The sequence below is a fragment of the Lycorma delicatula genome, chromosome 7 (genome assembly GCF_047948215.1).
Source record: "Lycorma delicatula isolate Av1 chromosome 7, ASM4794821v1, whole genome shotgun sequence".
NCBI lineage: Eukaryota > Metazoa > Arthropoda > Insecta > Hemiptera > Fulgoridae > Lycorma > Lycorma delicatula.
In genome coordinates, this window is record NC_134461.1 from 28859759 (window position 1) to 28882975 (window position 23217).

At 32.9% G+C, this 23217-nt stretch overlaps 1 protein-coding gene across 3 annotated transcripts in view; it reads left to right on the forward strand.

Moving 5' to 3' along the window:
- exd (PBX homeobox extradenticle) overlaps positions 1-23217 on the forward strand; it is a 617080-nt gene that overhangs the window by 551797 nt on the left and 42066 nt on the right. For 2 of the 3 annotated variants that reach the window (XM_075370540.1, XM_075370542.1), the window contains exons 6-7: positions 559-655; positions 12659-12825. In XM_075370540.1, coding sequence (XP_075226655.1) covers positions 559-655; positions 12659-12825 — 264 coding nt within the window. The remainder of the gene's footprint in view (positions 1-558; positions 656-12658; positions 12826-23217) is intronic. The other variant, XM_075370541.1, reaches the window with a different exon arrangement.

Sequence of the window (23217 nt, forward strand, 5' to 3'; positions counted from 1 at the left end):
AGTCCGTTTTTATAATCTATTTTGTTTTCCACAAGCTTTATCTACCTCGGTTTTTGTGACGTATGTAAACCGTCTTGGATAAAAGCGGTGCCGGTTAAAAAATGCTTCTCCGAGAACAAACGTGTTCGTTATACGGATAAAACTTGAACGGTGGGATTTAAGGTATAACACGTAGGGCTGAATATCCTGGCGAGCTACTTACCGGACGATGTATTCGGGATATTTGAAGGAAGCGTTAGGAATCCATTCGCGTCTCGCTTTCTTTAGTAAGTCTGACGCAGAATGTTTGTTATTATTGAACAAACAATAGAAAACATCCCCCGTCAGACGACCGATTTATCATGTCGGTTCACCGGAATGAAAAATATTGGTGAATTTACACCATTATATATATATATATAATTTATATTTTGGTATAATTTTACCATTATACATCGTTAATGCTGGTTTACCGGCATTATCAGTTACGCCCCGCAATCGTTTGGTTGCGGGACATAACAGATATACTTAGGTAAATAAAATTAAGTAATAATTTTATTTTGAATTGTTTTATTACAGGTGTCAAATTGGTTCGGTAATAAACGGATAAGATATAAAAAGAATATTGGTAAAGCGCAAGAAGAAGCTAACCTTTATGCGGCAAAGAAAGCAGCAGGTGAGCGATTTATAACTGTTAATAATCTTAGTATATGTAAGATGGAAAATATTACAAAAAAAAAAAGAAAAAAGCAAATTATCGATCGGTTTGATCTTGTAAGTAGAATTCAAGCATAAAAAAAAATTGAAACATAATACATTATAAATAATCTGTATTCAGTATGGATAAATGTACAGTTTGTATATTTTTTAACTATTAAAACAACATAGAGTGTTTGTAAAATGCAACTGAATTTAAATATCTGTTTTAATTTTTTTAAAGTAATTTATTTTTTCAGTTATTAAAATATTTTTCTTTTTGAACAAAAAAAAACCAGTTCTACTGTAATTTCCAAATAGTATGAAAGTCTATTCTTACACCTTTTATCGACTTCATATAGACTGTGTAGTCGGGTAATAGAATCAGGGCTACCGATCATTGTTTCCCATTTATACTGTTAATGTCGAAAACAGTCAGTAGTAGATTATTTTATATTCCCACTATGTAGCTGTTTATCTTGAACAGCTAGTAAATTTTGAGTGGAGGGGGTTACTTCTTGTAATGTTATTTGCGGAATAGTGCAGTAGTCTGTCGTGTTCTTTTATTAACAGCTTTTTTGTCGTCTGCATTTTATTTCTCACCGATATACGGTTTAATTTTATAAGTACTTTTTTCTCTTACAAAGCGTTCATGCTATGTAGTACAGGAATAATTTTTTTTTTCTTACTGCCCCAATGTAGTGTAGTTCTGTATGCGCAGGCATTTTTTTTATCGCCCTATCGATAAGTGCAATTAATATTATTAAAATTTCTTTATGTGCACGCTAATTCCTTCCGCCTGACTCAGTCGTACTGAAATAGTGAAACATGTTTTCTGATAATTTATAATTATTATTTTAAGCCGTTGGGATTTAGAATGTCGTATATTTATATTCTACATATCTTTCTGTTTGTTTTTGTCGGCAGAGTTCGCTTTACTGCTTGCTCTGTCACTGAATAGTGTGATAGTGTTCGCTGTTGTTTGCAGCATAGTCGTGTAAAATTCATTGATTTTATTTTTGTTAAATGCATATGTGCATACATACACTGACACATTTATTTGTCACTCGCACATACACGACCCACGGTTTGTTTATAATATCAGTAGCCTTTATACATCTGTTGTCACATCAAACACTTGAAATTCGTTCGCTAACATCACACGTCATACACGTCACCAAGAGTGTATGGTCTGTAGTTAGTTGTGTGTGTGTGTGTGTGTGTGTGTGTATACATATATATACATATGAGTGAACCGAGCGTCGACGAAACCTATGTGTCGACTCGTTTGTTTATTTCTGTCGGTTGAAATTTTTTTCTTTTCTAAACGTAATGCAGTGACATGACTGTAGCTCTGTCTATGTGTTGAGGTTATGTCTGTCATCTCTACCTCACTTTGCCTTTTCTGTCGAAATGTTTAATTGCCTCTACATCTGGCTGTCTATTTTTCATTTCGTGTTTTTAACAGTTCTTTCTTCACTGCCACTCCCCGCTCTATATATCTCCTGTTTTGTAGTTAGTGTAGGGGCTTGTGATTTTCTGTTTTTTTTCTGGGTCGTTTCGTTATTTATTTCGCTTTTAATTTGCAATTTCTACTTCGGCTCGTCAATTTTTACTTTTTTACATCGGTTTATTTTTACAAGTAGATATCGGAAGGTTAATTTAATTAATTAAACTATTGTAATTTTTGAAGCGGAATTATGTAATTCGGGTTTTTTTTAATTTTAATTCTCACTGCTAAAAACTAAGCGAGCTGGAGGTTCGACTACAAAATTATTTCAGTCAATCTTTAACGTACCGAGGAATACGGTTGGATCTTCAGTTTTTAATTGCCACTCTAATGGGATAGATCATTGCTGATTTCCCCCACCGGTTTGATCTTTTCAGTCTTCCTATCCTCCTCGTTAATCTAAAGAAAAATGACAGGTAAGGAACTCCAGAATCCCCCCCACTTCATCACCACCGACTACCCGGGCAAGCCCGGATGAACAACGACTCCATGGGTAACTGTCCTTCTTTACTCTCTCGCCGCATCATCCTCCGTGTCCTTGTTCTGAAGAAAGTTTGTTACAAACTCCACCACAGTCCCTAATTTTTGAGTACAATTCAACATGTGATGCATTACGGAGTCACCGCCAGCGGCCCAGTGACCTGTTTACAATAGTCCTCTCCTCAACCCAACGCGGATAATGAAACACGACGTGTTCCGAGGTATCATAACCCCCGCAATATAGACAATTAGGATCGGTCGTCCTCTTCCTGCCAAACAGATAAGCCTGAAATACGTGTCCCGTTAAAAACTGTACCAGCCTGTAAATAATCTCTCCAAAAGGCCGGCTTACTCAGGGCTCCAGTTGTTGTATCAGTCGATGCGTCCAGCGACCCGCCGACGGCACATTCCACCTATCCTGCCATTGGTGTAGTAGATCCTTATGTGCTACTTCCTAATCTTCACCATTGATAATTCTAACCCGCATCCTTCCCAGCTGTCGGATGGGGAGGGAACTCCGATAATAACTAGTACTGCCTCAGTAGAGACAGACGTGTATGCCGACGCTATACGGAGGGAACTTCGTCTTTGTACGCACTTCAGTACACGTCTGTTGGCCCCAAAATCCAGCGCCTTCTTCCAAACAACTCCCTATAGAAGTACTGAGTTAATCACATGCGCGTATAATTTTCTGTTTTTGAGAATCGTGGCCCTGATACATTACTCAGCAACCGGCTCAGCGACTTCAGTACTTGTTCGGCCCGCATAGACCCCTCCCTAACATGTACAGAGAATGACCGCCTGCGGTCAAACCAGACGCCCAGATATTTCGCAGATTCCAGCTACGATACAGGGAGACCATCCACCTCTATCTGCATAGGAGGGATCGGTCGCCGACCCGCCGTACAAATGAATTTCGTCTTCTCGCGGGAGACGACCAACCCCTTCTCCATCATCCAGTCCTACACCAGACGAATAGCCAAATTGGCCCTCGCCGCCGCCACCTCAGCAGTCCTTGCTGTGACCACAAGCGCCAGATCATCAGCGAAAACAATCGGTACCACCCCATCGGGTGATCCAATCGCAGTACATTATCGTACACAATATTCCACAAAGTGGGACCTTGGATGGATACCTGTGGCACCCCACATGTGACCCGAAAGCGGATCCAGGAATCCGTATAGCGATAAACTAAGTACCTCTTTCCAGATAGCTCAATTTCAATAACCGGATTAACACTTTCCTCCGCGATAACCATTCGACTTTTGTATAGAATAGAAGAGATTTTTTTTCTTTTCACCCATTTCATCGCATAGTTTAGCAAACAGCCTATTCTGTAATGGTCCGACTTATAATAAAGTTAACCATTTTTACAGCTTTACAAAGAATTTGTTTCAGATTTCCCGGCATATTTTTTGTGGAAAGAACATGTCTGTGAAGGAAGCACTGCGTCCATTCCGCCCTTGGTATAAGAGATCTTTTAATTTTTTCAGAAATCCACTATTGATTCTTTTTGAAACAAAGCCTTTTTACCGTCACTACATAATGCAATACATTTTGTCGTGCGTGTTATAATTTTTAGTAGCTTCACAAGAAACATCAAAAAGACAGTTTCCTCTTGTATTATTACCAGGTATTGATTTGAAAAACAGCATATTTTCTTTGATTGATCTGTCCCTATCGCATTCATATCTCGCAAAACATAATAACTGACAAAAAGTTGTCTTATTAAATTGAATACCAAAAAAATACACTCGAACTCACTTGCTGAATTATCTGATCGCGAACATCGACAGCCATGTCATCGATTCGTCTTGATACTGTGTCGTTAGAAAGCGGAATTTAAAAAAAAAAATTTTTTTTGTTTTTTCCACGCCTATTAAAACACTGACCATATCAATTGCAGCAAGCAATGTGAAGTTTTCTGTGGGTAGTGTGGGGTTTGGACGTGTTAGCTACTCTGCTATAAGATAAAATGCTTTAAGTATATTTTTATCAGTACGGCTTGATTTAAAAATAGAAGCTTGTTGATTTCTCAATGTATGTAATTCTCTTTCGAAAAATCTCAAGGTTTGCGTTTACGATCCGGATGTTTAGCTTCCAAGTGCCGAATTAATTTTGATTGCTTCATGTTTCATCGGAGAGGACTTGAAAACGAACAACGCACTGTGGCTTTCCATCCGATGAGGTAAACCCCTAATTTAAGTAATTGTCATTGTACAATCTTGTCTTTTTACCAATGGATTCACTGGATGTAGTTGGCTCACTTCGTTTTTTCACAAATGTATCCATTTAGCATAAGAATCTAATTGGAAAAAAAAATACAGTTACACCGTTTGACCGCATACTAAAAAACGGAAACCTCAATTATTATTTCCAATGAAACTACCCTTTTAAAAAATTAAATAAAAGCACCAGACGCACGCTTCGCATTTGAAACTAAACTGATGTTCTTCAATTCCTTATGCCTCTTTGGACTGCTGAGAGCACGATGTGTTCAAACGTATCATATGAATGTTCAAACATGACGCTCTCTTCGCGAATATTATGCAAGCATACCTTAATACAAGGAGCTCGTACATATCAAGTTGGAACCTGTAAATCGCTCATGTTTTTACACTTCGTACGTGCTTATTCATACCCTTCGCTATCAACGCCGCTAAATAGTTTTAATTGGGTTTCATTGGTTTGGGGTTGGCGGGTCGCGGAATATTCATTATATTTTTTTATTTTTTGGGGGTCGTGGAGCTAAAAAGGTTGAGAATGACTGGTCTAAACTATTCGTGATAGATGAGCTTCAATAGATGAAAATTTAGGTGACGGCAGAAGTACTGGACATATATCCAAACAGATCGACTATTAATAATAAACAATTTTTTGATTTTTAAACAGTTTACGCTTACTGCTGTCACCATTACACACGCGCGGGCGCATACACATAACATTTTTTCATTAAAAGTAATTAGTAAACTAACTAAGCGAATAGTATGTAAAACTAAATTTTTTAAGAAAAACATGTTTTTTTTTTATATTCATTTAACAAACCCCTACTCTGGAACCTTAACGATTCTTAAATTCGGTGTACATCCATATTTACGGTGAACGGTGAACATTTGTTGTGCAGTATATTATATCAGGAATTATAGAAACCACGGTTTACATCAGCTCGGGCTTTTAATGGATCCACAGCAAGGAGAATCGCTGATCGTATGTGCTTGGAGAGGCGTCCGTATCAAAATCATATTAACATTTACGCCATTCGGTAGGAAAGGATCTTTTAAATGTAGGATCATTGATCGACTGTTTTGCATCGATCGGCTCAAATATATTTTCTATTAAAATCCGAATGTTAAAGAGCCACCTGAGACGAGGCTCAGACTTAAAGAAACCCCTCGTAACATCCACAATATTTATGATACTAGCGTACGGAGCAAAGAGGGTGAATTATAAATAGTATTTCGACCGACAGATGTAAAAATAATCTTGACTTTTATGTAAAATTTAACAGAAAATTAAAAATTCAGTGACAAAAAATAGGTCTAATTTATCAAAAATATTATCATTTTTACTTTAAAACGATTTAATGTGTAGTGTGAAGTTTTGACATGTTAGTAGAAGTTTTGACATCAAATTGTTGACAGTATTCATATGTAACAGTGTCTTTTCGCCAACGATAGTCAGTATTTTAGCGTATTCGTTACTAGCCAAACTACCCGGATGTTAGATAATTTTTTAGTAACGGATAACGGGGTGGTCAATCCTAAAAAAAGGTTTCTGTCGTAGTAGTTTGAATTTTGTTTTAATATTTTCTCATTTAAAAATATTTTATATTAAAATTCATCTCCGTTTATTAAAATGGCCTTTAATTAAAAAAAAAAAAAAAAAAAAAAAAAAAAAAACTATAATAGTTAAAAAATTAATCTTTGGTTTAGTTTTTGCTCTTTAAAATTTTACGTTAAAATGTGTAATCAATGCGTAAATTGTTGAAAAAAAAAAATCTGCACCGTAGAACACATAAAAAAGAGGTTTGTTTTTTCAAAATTATTTTAAAATTTTATTCTCACTTGATATTTATCGTAAAAAAAATATTTTTCCTTCGTATGAGATTCTAAATACCTGTTAGAAAATTTCCAGTAGTTGTAAAAGGTTTTGTAGTATGTTTATTTTTTTCCTTAAAAAGAGTAATAGGACATTTTTTTCTTAAAATAAACTAGATGTAGAAATCACCTCTTTAGAAACAATTTAAATTTACATTGACATCAACTATGATTTAAATTCGGGCTCAATTTGAGTTAATTCTAAAAGTTTGCTATCATTAATTATTCACCTCTTCGATAGACAAGATAGAAGTGGAAAAAAGTGGTTTCTATTAGCTTTGTTTTGTACGAAAAACAAATTTATGAAAATGAGGTACCCGAATGCGACTTCCTGATGATACTGATGCACGAGCATGTATATCATAATGGATATTATGATATACATGTCGTTGTAGTTGCTTTGTAGGGTGCTGGTCCCTTTCCGCGTCCCAGCTACAATAATGTTTTTATATGTAACATTATTTGAAAAAGGTTTGTTCCAAAAGAGTCGTCAATGAATTAAATTAAAAAAATAATTAATTTTCGCAATAAATATAATTTTTTTATATGAAAGATTACGTTTAGGTGCACTTCATACCTGGCTGTTACAAATTTATCGCTTTGTTTAAACAAAACGAGATAGTGACGTTTTCATTAAACACATGGTTTAACAATAATAGGTGTAAATTATTAAATCTAATTTTTTAATATTAAATTATACATATTTTTACCGAATACATTATCTTAGGCGAAACTAAAAGGTAATATTTTTTGGATATTATTTATTAGTTTGTTACGTATGACTTTCTTATAGAAGTCTAAAAATAGAAGACCTCTATAACTTCTGTACATATAGTAGCATACGGAGTCGACTGTACCGGTAGCAGAGGTTTATATGAGAAGTAACAGTGAAACTTTTGAATGCGACTGCCCTTAGGGGATATTCAGGGTATGAGTGAGCCTTTTGTAGGTGCGGTAAAGGGAGGGGGGTAAGAACGAGCGAGAGAGAAACGGTACGTAGTAAAGGCGCGCGGAGCAGCCGAAATGTAGTTAATATATCACTCTGGTGTAGCGTTGCTCCTGACAGCTTCAATGGGTTTTCTTAGTCCTGGCACTGCCGGCTAAGATCCCGCGCCTCCTCCTCTCCGTTCAACGACAAACCGACAAGAAGAATAGTACACGGCTACGATTTCGATTGTGGAAGATGACGCCGGTTATCCGGGTCGTTCCATTTCAGAAGTCATGAATTATTATGATTCAAAGTATAAATTTTGTTTTCAAATTTAATTTAAAAAAAAAAATATTTCTATTGCAGTCCACTATACTCCGTTTTATTTTTAGAAATTTCATTCCAAAAAACCTGTCTGTACTTAAAATCTGTTATATGTGTTTTGTTTATAATTGTACAAACAATTCTCTCTTAAATTAAAGATGAAAAAAATTGTTCTTTATAATAGTACATTGTTTTTCTCTTCTGATATACTATGACGAAATTTTATATCGATTTTCTTTTTTGTTAATGAACCGGATAACTCATTTATTTTACTTATTTTTGTTCTTAATTCTTTTTAATTCTCCACCTTTTCATAAAATTTTTATACATATTAAATATAATTCTATTATCTGGCTGCCAATATTAAGGTTGTGTTATAGAGCCCGCTACTTTTTCTGCTTATTATGTATCCTTTTTTGACAGCGCTACGTTTGTTGCTTCTTTTCGGAGATTGCGAATTTGTGTTGGCGGCGGCAGATAAACCTAATTAACATCCTCGATCTGAAGATTATGCTAAATATTACGTTAAATTCTTGCTTTACAGTCTTCAATTTTCAGAATTTTGCTTCCTGAGACATTCCAAGCGGGATAGAAATATCAGGTCGCAATAGATAAGATTTACTTTTATTATTTATTTATTATGGGTATAAGCCTTTTTCGATGTTAATTCTTTTTCTCTTAAATTGAAATCTCTGCGCGTGAACTCGAGAGACTAATGATTTGTTCATTTGAACTCTATGAACGTGTATTTTTTTATCGTAATATTTGTAATCGGTTATTACATCATTATTAGAAGTGAATTTACACATTTGATCTTGAAAAGAATCGGTCATTTGCTGTAACTTTTGACCAAAGACATCTCTTCAGTGCTACCTAGGCTTTTTACAGTAGTTGCGGTTGTAGTATTAAATCGGTCACACGTAACAATTAAATTGTATTTTAATAATACAGTAAAATGTAATAATTCAATGAAAAAAGAATTTTTTGTAGTTTAATTATTAAAGTTGTTATTACATTGGTCTTTGTGACAGATTGGTAACTTTCATCCAAAAAGTTATATTTTCATATCTGGATAGACTTGATGTTTTTCAAATTCATTTTTTTATCCGTTATTAAAAAGAGAGTATAATTTCATATCAGTTTGATGATTCTGTACGAATGGATAAATAAATAAATAAATAATAATAATAATAATAATAATAATTGTAGCTTAATTTAGTTGACAGTTTATTGTTGATTCAGGGGTTTTAAATATCTAATTGAAGGAAATATTTATATTGCAGTAGTTTTGTTCAGGGAGAAATTAAATCGGTGTTGGTTGTTAAATGTTCAATTAATTCATGAGAAATCTTACAGCCCACTTGTTGTCGTGCCATAAATTACAAGTTGTCACATGGATTCATGTTATTCCCGTTGTCATTAAGGGTTTCAATGATATGAGATTTTTGCTAAATTTATTCATAGTTTTGCGATTAAAAAATTTTGGTTTTTAAATAATAAAAACAAATAAAATGTAATCTGTTATGATGTTGTTTAACTTTACCAAAATTTTCATCGTTCTTAATTTTAACCTCTTGCATAACAATAAAATTAAACATTTATTTTCTCCCTTGTGTTTGATTATATAGTTCATTATTTAGTGAAAAAATTTCTTCAGCGGGTTTATTCGTTGAACTATAAAAAAGTTATAAATTCTATCTCCTGCTAACATATTCTTTATTAAAGTATCGCATGTAATTAAAGGCACTTTTACTTAATTAACGACAGTACCATTATTATTATTATTACGGTTAAGATAAATCGAGTAAATTATGACTAAAAAAAAAAAAATTAATTTACCCCTTACTCCTATGATAAAGATTGAAAACTACTGTAATGTAAAATAAAGATTGTACCGTAAAAATTTGAATAAAAATTACACAACTCCTGTTGTTTAGGTGTGAGATGTAAATTAACAAACCCAGCCCCTTTTATAAGGGTAGGTTGTTAGTACTCTGGTAGTGCCTTATTCTGTGAAGAATATAACAAAAACTTGAGTCCAGGGGATGAAACTGTTGTAAAAAGAAAAAATATTTTTTCAGGGTGAGGCAACATTTAAAAATTTTTTTTTTGCTCTTATGATCAGACGCGGTATTACTTTGTGCAATACATAAGAAATACCTTCCAAACTGTAAATGAAATTTAAAAATTCTTCAATTTAAATGAGGGATAGAATGAAACTATGATTTTTACTTCGATTTTACAGTGAAGTAACAGGATCACCCGAAGACAAATAACCAGTCTTTAGAAGTTAAAGAATATACTGCGTACTTCTATGACGGCAAAGGAATTATTTATCTTGAATTTGTTCCTGAGGAACAAACTCGTGGAAATTTTCATTTGAGGTTATCTTAGGCTGTGTTGGTTGGAGGAAGCCGTATGAAGGCGATAATAAGTCGTGGAAATGTCTGCCGAGAAATTTGCATCGGTGGCATCCTGACAGAGGCTAGACCGATGACTATGATGTGTTATCAGGTTTAGAGGGTGTGAACGATGACCTCTGGTAAAGCTCGTCAGGTCTAGTAATGGAGGAGATGGTGCGTCGATTGGGATCTCGCAAGGCGTGTCTTTCCTTACGGAGTCAGGATGCTCTGGAGTACGTATGATGGAGAATTGACTGTAGGTACAGCTGAATTACTTGGCATTCGGTTGTCGGTTTTGTCTTCAAGATAACGTATTGACTGATTGAAAAAGAATAGTCATTTAAGAATTTCCGCTTGAAAGACAAGTAATGTATACACGTAGTTAATCCAAACTGTTGTTTACAAGTCTTCATATAATTATTTACATTTCTAAAATTAAATCAAATAATGCTTTTTTATGTTAAAGATATCCAACATATGCGACCTTAAGAATCTTAAACCATAAGATGTAAGGTTGTTCCAATTATTGTTAGATCGTGTCGCTTGATATAATTATTTAAAAGAAATAAATGTAGATCGATTAGATTGTAGTTAATGTCGAATTATTTCATTACCGTTTTATTACGTGATGTCTGTCTCGATTTATTCAAAGTCTATTAATCATTGCTTTGTAAAATTTGCTGTGTACCATCTATTCAAGGTCTTAATAATATTGGTTAGGATAAAGATACTTGTGCAAATTTGTCTTCTTGAACGTCAGCATTTTCTTATTTTTTTTTTTAACAGTTCTCTTTCCTTGCTATATTTAAGTATTATTGACCTTCTTCGTTCCTGTGGATTTCTGACCGACGTTTTTATTTTTATCATCTTCATCGAGTTATTTTTCTAACTCTTCCTCTACAGTTTTTTTTTTTTTTTTTTACTTGGTTCGTCTTTTCATTCTGCTATCTCAATTTTTTCTTTCATTTAATCGCATTTATAAGCTTTTTAAATAGTCTGTATTATCAAAGCATTTAGATGCTATTGTGTTTGTTATGTTGGGATTTTACAGAACTTAAAATCCTTTCCTTATATTTTGAAATTTAATGGATTAAAACTTAGCCGTACCCAAAATATTTCAACGGTATCGGTTTTTCTGATTATTATTTTATTTTTGGGTTCTTATTAGCGATGTTTTTGCCCCGTAATCACTAGAAACATTGAACGCGATTCGGATGCATTTACACTGTCGTTTAATGAACATGAAATATATTTCGGTCTTACGAAATAAATATATCTATCACTTATTCAGACTTCTTAATTATGATTTATTTTATCATCTTTTTTTAAAATTAGTTTAACAAATTAATAATACAAAATAGTAAAATAATATTTACGCTTAATGTATTTTTTCTTTGATCTATCTTCAGTTTTTTTTTACTAAAATTTCTTCCTTATTGGACCGAAATTTGTTATTTTTTAATATAATTTTTTTTTTATAAATATATGCATATATATTTATTTTTTGTTAATGCTATGTGAAAGCAGCTGCAAATAGTTTTGATTATAATGATTGCTTGAACAGGCAATTAAATTAGTATGCGATAAATTCGTTTGTGGCATCAAATTTTTCAGAGAACAACATAAAAACATTTCTTTCATAACGTGAAGAAACTTAGACAAAGCTTTCATATGTATTTTACTAAACGGCTGTCTGGCAATCTCAAGAGTTTACCTCGGCAATCCTGCAACGATGATTCACCATATTTTTCTATTTAAGTACATATTTGTGTACGTATCAAGAGACCGAGAGAATTTTTACAGATGAAATCTTTAAATAAAAATCTCTCTGAAATGACCTGCGCATACTTTTTATAATAAACTGAAATTATTACTACGGTTATTGAATATTATGAAATTAATAACAGATTAAATTCTTTTGCAATTTTATATAGTATATTGAAGTTTATATTTGTTGTTATATCAGCGGTTACACACTATTTTCTGTAAACGATACTGTATTTGAATACTTAATTTTTTCCTCTTTAAAAGTTCAGATCTCTAATCCGTTCTAACTCGAATATCGAATGTAAATGTTTAATTTTTATATATTAAATGTTATTTTTTGTTTGCTATTGTTATTTTTATAATTTTATTAAGTTAAATAAAATTAAGATAGATTAAGTTAGTACGTAAGATTGCTCGCTGGTGTCACACGGTGTAAACGGTGATACTTAGCTAGCTATTGTGTGGTAATGCATAGCAAAGTGTGGATGTCCAGGAGCGTCACCGTACAGCATGGGTCCTGCTTCACAAGGAACACCGACCCCGATGATGTCTCCGGCACCCCCTGGTGCACCACAGGATTCAATGGGTTACAATATGAACATGAACGGTGGTGACTACAGTTCACCGATGTCTGGATCACAGGTAAGGAGTTTTTCATATTATTTAACCTTTTTTAAGTTATTTTATAAATTTTTAATGATTTTTATATAAACGAGTATAGTTTTTAAAATTTGATTCTGTACATCGTAGTTTTTCATAATTAAAAGCGTACGTAAATTTCACTTTTTACGTTTACAGTAATTCACAGTTAAAAGTAATCGAGTTCAAATTTTATTTCAATTTTTATTAGATAAAAAAGTAAGTTTATCCTACTTTTTTTTCTTTTTTTTACAGACTTCCGAAACAGAAGGAGGTTCTGAATCCGATCCGTTTATTTTTGTCAATGTATTTTTATTTGCATTGAAGATTTACTCTTGATCAGATGGACTGATTTTGATGAATCGACCTTTTTTATTTTGTAGATGAAATTCATGTGGCGGTCTTGTAAGTTTTTTCCTGTTAACGTAAGCAGAAACGCATTAGATAGTCTGTATATTTGACAATATTTTTAATTTTTTTGTCGTCATCATTTCTTAGGGTTGAATTTTGTTTCAAAATTCTGTGTAGTGTGAAGCCATTGTAATATTTTAAGTATTTTTATATGAAAATTAGTTTGAAAACTCGGTGTAAAATAACACATATTACTACTGCATTCTGTGAATCGTAGCTTACTTGTCATAGTAATCTATTTTACACTGTTTCTGTGAATCCCTTATTGTTTTTTTTCCAATTTTTTTATCGATATGGAAATTTCTTTACTTTTTAGGGTTCTAAGCTGCATTTTCCTCGTAGGCTCCAATTTTCTGTCGACAAAATCAAATTTAAAATAAAAATAAACTTAAAAGAGTGTAAAATAAAGTAAAATTAAATAATAATAAAAACTTCATTAACAACTAAAACCTAAAAATAGTTCTTATTCAATTATTTTTTAAATTTCAACTTTCCGAAGTCCACAGCAAATTTGATATTAATAACCGATAGTTTTTAATTTGACATGGATATATAATAATCACGATATAAAAAAAATTTGAAAAAAATATTACTTTTTTTAATTTGTCATATATATTTTTTTTATTTTACTTTTCCTTATCGATAAAACATAGACGTTGTTTTTTTTGTAATATAACCGTACTCGGATGTGCGGTGAACCTATTTATTATTATTTAGATTGTGTAAAAAAAAAAACGTTTTTTGGCCTATTTTTACAACAATAAATTTTAACATAAGGTTAAAATACGTAGGTTAAATACGAGGGTTATTTTTTTTTCAAGGTCCGATCGGTCACGAAATTAAAACCGCAGTGAAAATAAAAAAATGGTTATTTGTAACAAGTACTTACATAGTTACGCTATTTCTCTACATAGTCGCCACTCCGATTTAGACATTTGTCGTAGCGTGGTACCAACTTTCCAATACCCTCGTCATAGAACGGAGTCGCCTGAGTTTTCAGCTATGTTTCTACCCCGGTCTGCAGCTCGATGTCCGTGCCAAAATGTTATCCTCCTAGCCAGCGTTTCATGTGAACAAAGAGGTGAAAATCGGATGGAGCCAAGTCCGGGCTGTATGGCGGGTGACTTAGCAACGAAAAGCTGCAGTGTGCGGCCGAGCATTTTCATGGAGAAAGACAATGCCCGATGACAACATTCCTCTTCGCTTATTCTGAATTGCCCTTCGTAGACGTTGAAGAGTCACGCAGTATGAGGCTGCAGTGATGGTGGTGCCACGTTCCATGAATTCCACCGAGAGAACTCCAATCCGGTCTTAGAACACAGTAGCATACGCTTTCTGTTGGAGAAGGTTCCCTTGAACTTCTCTGGTTTACTTGGAGAGTGAGAATGCATCCGCTGTTTGGATTGTTCTTTTGTTTCTTCGATTTCGAAATGGACCCATATCTCGTCCCCTGTGACAGTTTTGTTCAAAAAATCTTCTCCTTCATTGTGGTAGCGTTGGAGAAACGTTAGGGAGGCGTCCATTCTCATTGATTTTTGATGGTCGGACAGCATCTTGGGAACCCATCTCGCACACAGTTTACGGCACTGAAGTCTCTCACTTACAATGGTGTAGAGAGCTGACCTTGAAATTTCAGGAAACGAATCGCTCAATACACAAATTGTGAACCGACGATTTTTTCGAATCGTCTCATCCACTCGCTCAACGAGTTCATCGGTTGACACTCGCTTCCTACCCTGACCGCCTGCATCATGAATATCTGTACGTCCTGCTTTAAAGTTCCAGCACCATTGTCGCACTTTGCTGTCACTCATTGAAGTTTCACCGTACACATTACTTATTCGTCGATGAATTTCAGCCGTATTACACCCCTCAGCCTGAAGAAATCGAATTACCGCACGCACTTCACACTTGGCGGGAGATGCTATTGTTGTAGACATGTTTACGCGCTAGCTGCGTATTCAGAACTAAACGTAGTGACGCGGCGTGATTGAAGGCCATACTGGAGACGCTAAGCAACACATATGCGCAAAGGTTCATCCGACCTTTGCGCGGGTTTTTATTTTGCGACCGATCGGACCTTGAAAAAAATAACCCTCGTATTTAGTGAGAACATTGGCTTTGGTAATTTTAAAGAAAATTGTAAAAGAATTTATTATATATGCAAATATTATTGTATTGCGATGCAAATATATTTAGTTGAAATCGTATGATCTTCATTTAAAGATTGCACAACGGAAAATTACTTATTAAATAGTACATTTCTTTTGTTTGTAGTAACCGTGAAGATTTTTTTAAATATTTTGTAATTTGTTGTACAGAATTTGAAAAATTTTCAAATTATTCTCATCTTAAGTGAAAAATGTAATTAAAATTCAAATATTACTGCTCTAAAAAATTTAATAAATTACTACTGTCCTAATCAATCGCGCTACCTGTAAATTTGAAGCAAATTTAAATAAATGCATCCCTTCTCATTCTCCGTTTCACGCCCTACACTCCCCGTTGTTATATTTATTAATTTGTTTATTAATTTATGCTAGCTTAATTTTTTCATCTACATGTAATGTATTAACGATTAAATTATTAATTTCAAACTTAATGTGTGTACGTGTATTAACAGAGCTATAAGTTTAGATTAGTTGCAAGTTTCATATTTGCCAGCCATTTTTTTTTTTTTTTGTAATAATTGTTCAACGTTTAAAATCTCACTTCCAAGTTAGTTTTCAGATGTATAAGAATATATGTATAAGAATTGTATAAGAATTATCGTTAAAAAACGATACTTTTTAATTATCCCTGAAGAAAAAACAATTTTGGAATCGGCACATCTTTTGAAAAAAAGATAATCTTGCCGAAACCAACATTTATTTATTTATTTTTTTTTTTTTGTATTAGTAACGTACTGTTGGATTATATCACAACAAACTTTGTGACCGATGGCTTTATTTAAAAAAAAACTTATAATTAAAAAGGATCTGTTATACAGTCGTGGGATATTTCACACCAAACATCAGTTTTATGCCTTATGCAATGATTGTTCGTGAAATGCATTAGACTTTTCACTATTTTGACCGATTACCTAGCCGTTCAGGTTAGACTTAGATGTATTAGTAAAATAAAACGATCCGACCTTATTTTATCATAAAAGCTTTCGTCGATGACGATATTCGAAATATTCTTTCATCGTCTGATTTATTTTCATCGTAATTGTAAATTTGGAATTTTAAATTTTCTGTTTGTTTGAAAACAGTAGCTGTCGACAGTTCAGACTGTGAAATAACTCTTCGAGAGATTTTCTCAGTGATATGCTGTTTCTTATTCTCAAAACCCTATGCGGTCAACAGTGAGGGTCCGGGTCTTGGCGTTTTTATTCTCTACAAGTTCATTCTTGTGACATTTGTGTATCGAATATAATACTATTGTTTTGTTGGAAACGCACACGGAGAAATTCCGACTGAAAATTTTTTCTTTCAGACAACGGAAAGGTTTTTTCATAAAACGAGTCGGTAAATGCAGAAAAAGAAACAGATTCTTAATTGACGCTGGCGCACGATAAATTTATTTTATTTGTTGTGTGGAGCTAATCTTGAGAACAGTGTTGCCACGACTAATGTGGATATAAATATAATAATGTGTAATTTACCCTTACATATGTTTTCAACGAAAAAAGATTTGTGTATCTTTTGAAACATGTTTTATTAACAGTTTGCCCTATAACTACTTATCGATTTGTAATAAAATTTCTTCGTATATATATATTTTAATTCTCCTTTTAAAAAGACACGTAGACTTTCTAAGGGAAAATGGGAATATTTAGATATTTTTTACGGGAAGTATAAGTTAATTTTATGTCGTTTTAATCGTATAATAAACTGTACAACCGTTTGCAAATAATTTTTACTATAATAATCCTGTCCAAAACGACAGCTCTTTACGCAATATTCCTTTACAAATTTGGCTCTAGGTTATGTAATGTATCTTAAATCTGCAGTCTGCAGATTTAAGATACATTACATTATCGTGTTAAGAACACAAAAAAACAAGAATGTGAACTAGTGAACGTGAAATTTCTTTATTGTAACTTTCTAAGCGTTTAAATAAATTTGGTAATTTATGCATTAGGTCGAAGTAAATATTTTTGTTGTCTGGTAATTAAAATAATAATTTGATCTTCAGATAAGTAAAAAGCCGAATTTTTTAAAAAAAAATTGATGTTGACACCGCATAACTTCGTTGTACGCCTATTAAATTACATACACATTTTTAAAAGTACAAAAAATTTTATTTCGTTAATTACGTGTAATATTTTTTCATATTTTTTATTTTTATTGTTATTAAATTATTATTTATCGTAAAACTTTTTAACAATCAGAGATTAATAAGTGTTAATAAATCAATATATTTATATTAAAAAAAAGTTAAGAAAGGAGATGAAGTCGGATTCGAACCGATGTGCCTTTCCCTTGTAAGATCCAAATATTTCGTTTAAACTTTTTAAATTAGACTTTTATTTGGCTATAACTCTGGAATCGATGAAAATAAGTACCACTTATGATATATCGTTAAAAAGCTCTCAATGAGGGCTTATTACTGCAATTAACAAAATTTCCAACATCCAAATTGTTTGGATTTTGGGCTTTTTTTGGACATTTTTGGTCAAGTCGTTTGCAATTAAAAGGGGAGGTGCACAACTAGATGTTACAACCGTTCTAAATCCAAAATTTCAACATCCTACGACTAATCGTTTTTGAGTTATGCGAGATACATACGTACGTACATACGTCATGCTGAAACTAGTCAAAATGCATTCAGGGATGGTCAAAATGGATATTTTCGTTTAAATCTGAAAACTGAAATTTTTCGCGATCTTCCTTTACTTCTTACAAGGAAGTAAGAATATATCGTAAATTAATATTGTTGAAATAAAATAAATTCCCGTACCATATCTGTCCGAGCATATAAATTATTCAAATTTATTTAAAGATTTAATAAGTTACAGTAAAAAATTGTATTTTTTCTCATTCACGTTTGTTTTTTTTAACAGTTCATTAAAATTAATTGTCTAAAAAATAAAATTTCAAATGTCAGTTCAGGCTAAAGTTACATTTCAAATTTTTAGAATTTGTACCTTTTTAGAGGTGATTCCATAGGAAAAAATTTTTATTTTTAATAATATTTATTTTAAAGTGGGATGTAACTGAGGTTTATTTACCGTATAATTGAATTTTTACTTGTCCCTCTAGGTAGAGGTCGATGCTTTCAAACTTTTAATGGTACAAAATGTTTGTACTACAAGAGACACAGTAATTTTTGCTATATTTAAATTTAGAATTTCAGTTAGCAATTACAGCAGTTTTTTTTAAATAATAAAAAAAAATTATTTTTAAGAAAATATTAATGTGATTATCTGTTAGTTCATATGGTTACAACAAGCAGACATCTAATTATTATCATTTTATGATGGATGATGAATAACAATTAGAAAAAATGTTACTTTTTTGTTACATCAAAATAAAATTGTAAATCTGTGCGTGATTTCTTGTGCCGATTAAAATTTTCTGAATCTGTTTCAGAAAACTTATTTCGGATACGGATGACAAGTTTTTTGCGTGTAGATTTCATAGTAAGGATCGAATTAGTTCTAGTTTGCAAGATATATAAGATAAAGAACAAAAGAGATCTTTTTACTGTATAAAATAAAATTGAATTCTGGGATTTGTATTCCGCAACCTTCAGTACTTCAGGGACGTTAATTAAATAACCGCTTGCGATTTGGTAAAACGTTTTGCTCGGAGAAAGTTATATCGGTAACTTACTGTTATATTTGTTTTTAATTATGAAAAACGATACTGTAATTATTTTCAAAATCTTTTAGTTTTCAGTTTCGGGGAATATTTAATGTTATTAAGAGGACAGTCTTATCTATAATAATTCAAAGCTTTTGATCTCATGTTATAAAATTTTTTCGTATCAAGTCAAAGTTTCCTACATATTCTTGACTACGCTAACGCCGATTAAATTCAGTTAACGTTACTGAATTCTTATCGTCGATTGCGGTATCGCTGATTAAATTCAAATCGATTGTATCATAAGGTTATTTTTTATTTAAAGCTAAAGATAAGTAAATAATAAATTATTCTTTAAAATACTTTTAAATTTTATTAAAATTAAGAAAGTATTATACACGAGTGCTTTAAAACATAACATCAAAGAAAAACGTTTCGTTAGCTTATTTTTGCTTTCGTTCACTAAGAGCATAATGCTAATGATGTCAGTAACTTCTATATTGTACTCCCTCGACTCTTACTACTTCACCGACCTGCACGGAAAAGTTTTACCGTTTTCGTCTTTCGCTTGAAAAGATCTTGTTTAAATTCCTGCTTAGGCTTTATGGTTTTTATAAATTTCAATCGTTTTTTTTTATATAATTTGCCGTCAGGAAAGACATTTGGCTATAGAAATAAGGAATTTTGTTATATTATTATCGTTTCTGTAGTTTACAAAAAAGACAGAGAACTTGTTTTCTATTTTATATTGTTCTATTTCTTTAGGCGACATTTATATGTGTTTTTAATAGTAGTTTTTATTCATTATTTATCCCCCTTTAAACTATTTTATTTTGATTTTAGCATAATTGATAATTACTTTATAAAATCGAACCTCTACATAATGAACTTCGATGTTACGCAGTCCTAGATTTTACAGATTTTTTTACTGTACCGTGACTTTTTAATAAAACTACGTCTACATTTACCTTTATTTAACGCATTCATACCTCTATATAACGAAATGATGACATACTGAATATTAACATAAAACAGTATTTAGCAACATACAGTAATTTTTATGAAATGTTTTTTTTTAATTTTTTTAAAATAATAACATTAAATTTAGTATTTTGGATATCTCTGTGAGTTTAAGGTACTCCTTTGATTTCCGTATCTAAATTGTATCTGTATACAAGCACTAAGTATTCTTGATAACAGTGAAGAATGACAGGTTATTTTTATTGAATGGTAAAGCGAACATTTTCAAGATTCTCTTATAATCAATCCATTAACAATAAAATTCTAACAAAACATTTTAACACATACTCCCTCAATTGTTTAGCAATAATTTTAATACAGCAATAATACGTACAGTTTAGCAATAATTTTTTTGAAGAACCACTATTTAAAACGAATTTTTTCCGGGATTCTCGATTTCGTTATGTCGAGATTCGACTGTTTATATATTAATACAAAGGTCTTTCAGTAATTAGAGACGAATGGCGACAGTAGAAAAACTATTAATGGAATAAATTGAAGTAGTTTCGTGTTCGAGTATGCATGCCTGACAAAATATGAGCTGTTGAAAAAACTTTTCATTATCCTAACCTCTTTTGTTTATTTTAAAACGTCGTTTCTTCTTAAAATATCTACCTTAGAAGAATAACTTGCTGCGATAAAAATTTTATTTTCTGAAGGTGTAAAAAAACGGCCAAAATTCACTCGTGCATTACTCGGTCAAAAGCGTATTAACTGACGCTTTGCAAAATTGCGTTAATAATTTATTTGTGAGATTAGATGCATAACAATTCGGGAAATTAGTGCGAATATTGGCCGCTGACCGTTCCATTTTCCATGATAAATTGAATTAGTACAAATCATGTTTAGTGGGTTCTGAGATGGTCGATTAAAAGTCACAAAGACGTCCAAATTTACATTTGTACAGAATTTAAACGACGGTTTTAGCAGAAGGTTGTGCTTTATTAAATCGCATAACAACTTGTGATGAAATCTAAATTCATGATTTTGAGCCAGAATCCAAACGTCAGAGTATGAAACGGAAACATTCGAGTTTTCAGCTAGGAAAAAATTGAAAATTCACCTATCAGCCGGTAAAGCGATATTAATGGTGTTTTGGGATTATAAAGGCCCAATTTATTGCCGTTATTTCAAAGAACAATGTACAATCGCCGGCGAGTACTTTTGCAACACGCTAGAAAATAGAAAATAAAGCATAACCTGCAAAAAGGAGGAAAAGTCTCTATTCTCTCTCAAAAGGTAATTCTTCTGTAGGATAATGTCATCACTCCATACCGTTCAAAAGACTCGGAAGCTATTCAAAAAATCGGGTCGGGAGATGTTGTCGCATCCACTTCACAGCCCTTATCTCATCACACCATCAGATCTTTTTTTTTGTTTGTCAGTGAACACTTTACTACTAGAATAAGAAAGCCTACAGAATGATGGGACAAGTGCCTATGTAGCCGGGGATTATTTTGAAAAGTAACATTAATTTCATTGTCGTTCAATTAATAAATAATTTTTTTACAGGTATTTTTGTCTTTTTAATTATCGACTTACCCTTATAATTATATATATTTTTTTGTTATTTACAAAAATCGGATCGTTTATTATTGTTGTTTATAATATAAAAGACAATAATGTATGATCTTATAATTGTATCCTATAAACACAGTAGGGCTGAATGTTCCCGAACTAAATTTCTATCGTCGATTTAAGTAGTGCCATCTCTCTGACAACCAAGGAACTATTTAGTACGATGTTTGACGAGTGTGTATGAAAATTTAATCGCGTTTCGTCAATTCAGTTTCGAGTTATATTCGGCCGCGTACGTTGTGCTCATGTGATCTTGTGCGAGCTCGCGACATGGAACATAGAAGCACGATCAAATTTTGTGTTGAAATCTTTTGTTGAAACTTATCCTATGATACAGCAAGCATTCGGTGATGAAGCCGCATCTGTACTGCAACATACACGTGGTGGAAGCGGTTTAATGACGGCAGAGAGTTGTCGGATGACGACGAACGAAGCGGGAGGCCGTCAATAACCGTTCACGACGAAAACGTTACGAAAGTGTGCGCGCTCCTGTTCGAACAACCTCATATTACGCTTTGGGCCGTAACAGAACAGTTAAACATACATAAAGACGCGGTACGTACAACAGAAAAAATGAACGGCCAAAAGGTGTGCTCCCGTTTCGTTCCGCACTTCTTGACCGAAGAATTTGTTCTTCGGTCAAGATGCGTATTTCTTTTGCTCAAGAGTTCGTTGAAACTGCTGATAGAGACCAGAAGTTTTTGTAAATAATTGTAATCGGGGATGAAAGCCGGTGTCATGTACGATCCGTAAACGAAGCGTCAATGCGTTGCTTGGCTGAGTCCTGGAACACAAAGACCGGTGAAAGTTGGGCGGAAAAAATCAAGAGTGAAAACGATGGTGATTGCATTTTTCGACTCAAAGGGCCTGATTCATCACGAATTTATTCCGACCGGTCAAACCGTGAATTCTAAATACTATTTGAAAGTAATGAAACTACTGATGCGGTCGCATTCGTGGAATCCGGCCCGAGTACCGGAATCCGGGCAGTTGCTCTCTCGCACGATAATGCCCCGACACACATGGCAACAGTTTTAACACGTTATTACGTCGCAGATTAAATCACCGTTTTATCCCACCCGCCCTATTCACCCCACTTGGCCCCAGCAGACTATTTTCTGTTCCCGAAACTAAAGTTGAAGATGAAAGGCCGCTTTTTCAACGATATTCCGGCCATCCGAAAGGCTTACACCGACCGGTTGGAGGGATCCCACAAAGTGATTTCTCCAGAGCGTTTGACGGGCTGTACCGGCGATGCAACGTGTGTATAACTAGAGAAGGGTTCTATGTAGAGTGATAATTTGAGATTAAATTCGTTTATCTTTAATTTGTATTTTTATTTAATTTAGTTCGGGAACTTTTCAGACGTACTGTGTATATTAAGTATCATATCATATTCGATTAGTTCTTTTCATTATATTCTATTGCAACCTTCTTTTTTCTGTTGTTCATTTTTAATACCTTCAAATCAAATGTTACCAAACTTTCGTCTGTAAGTGTGGATAAAAATATTAATTTTAGATTGATTATTTGATAATTTATTATAACGAGTTATATTAAAATTTGACAAAGCATGCCTTTAAAAGTCCTTTGGCTA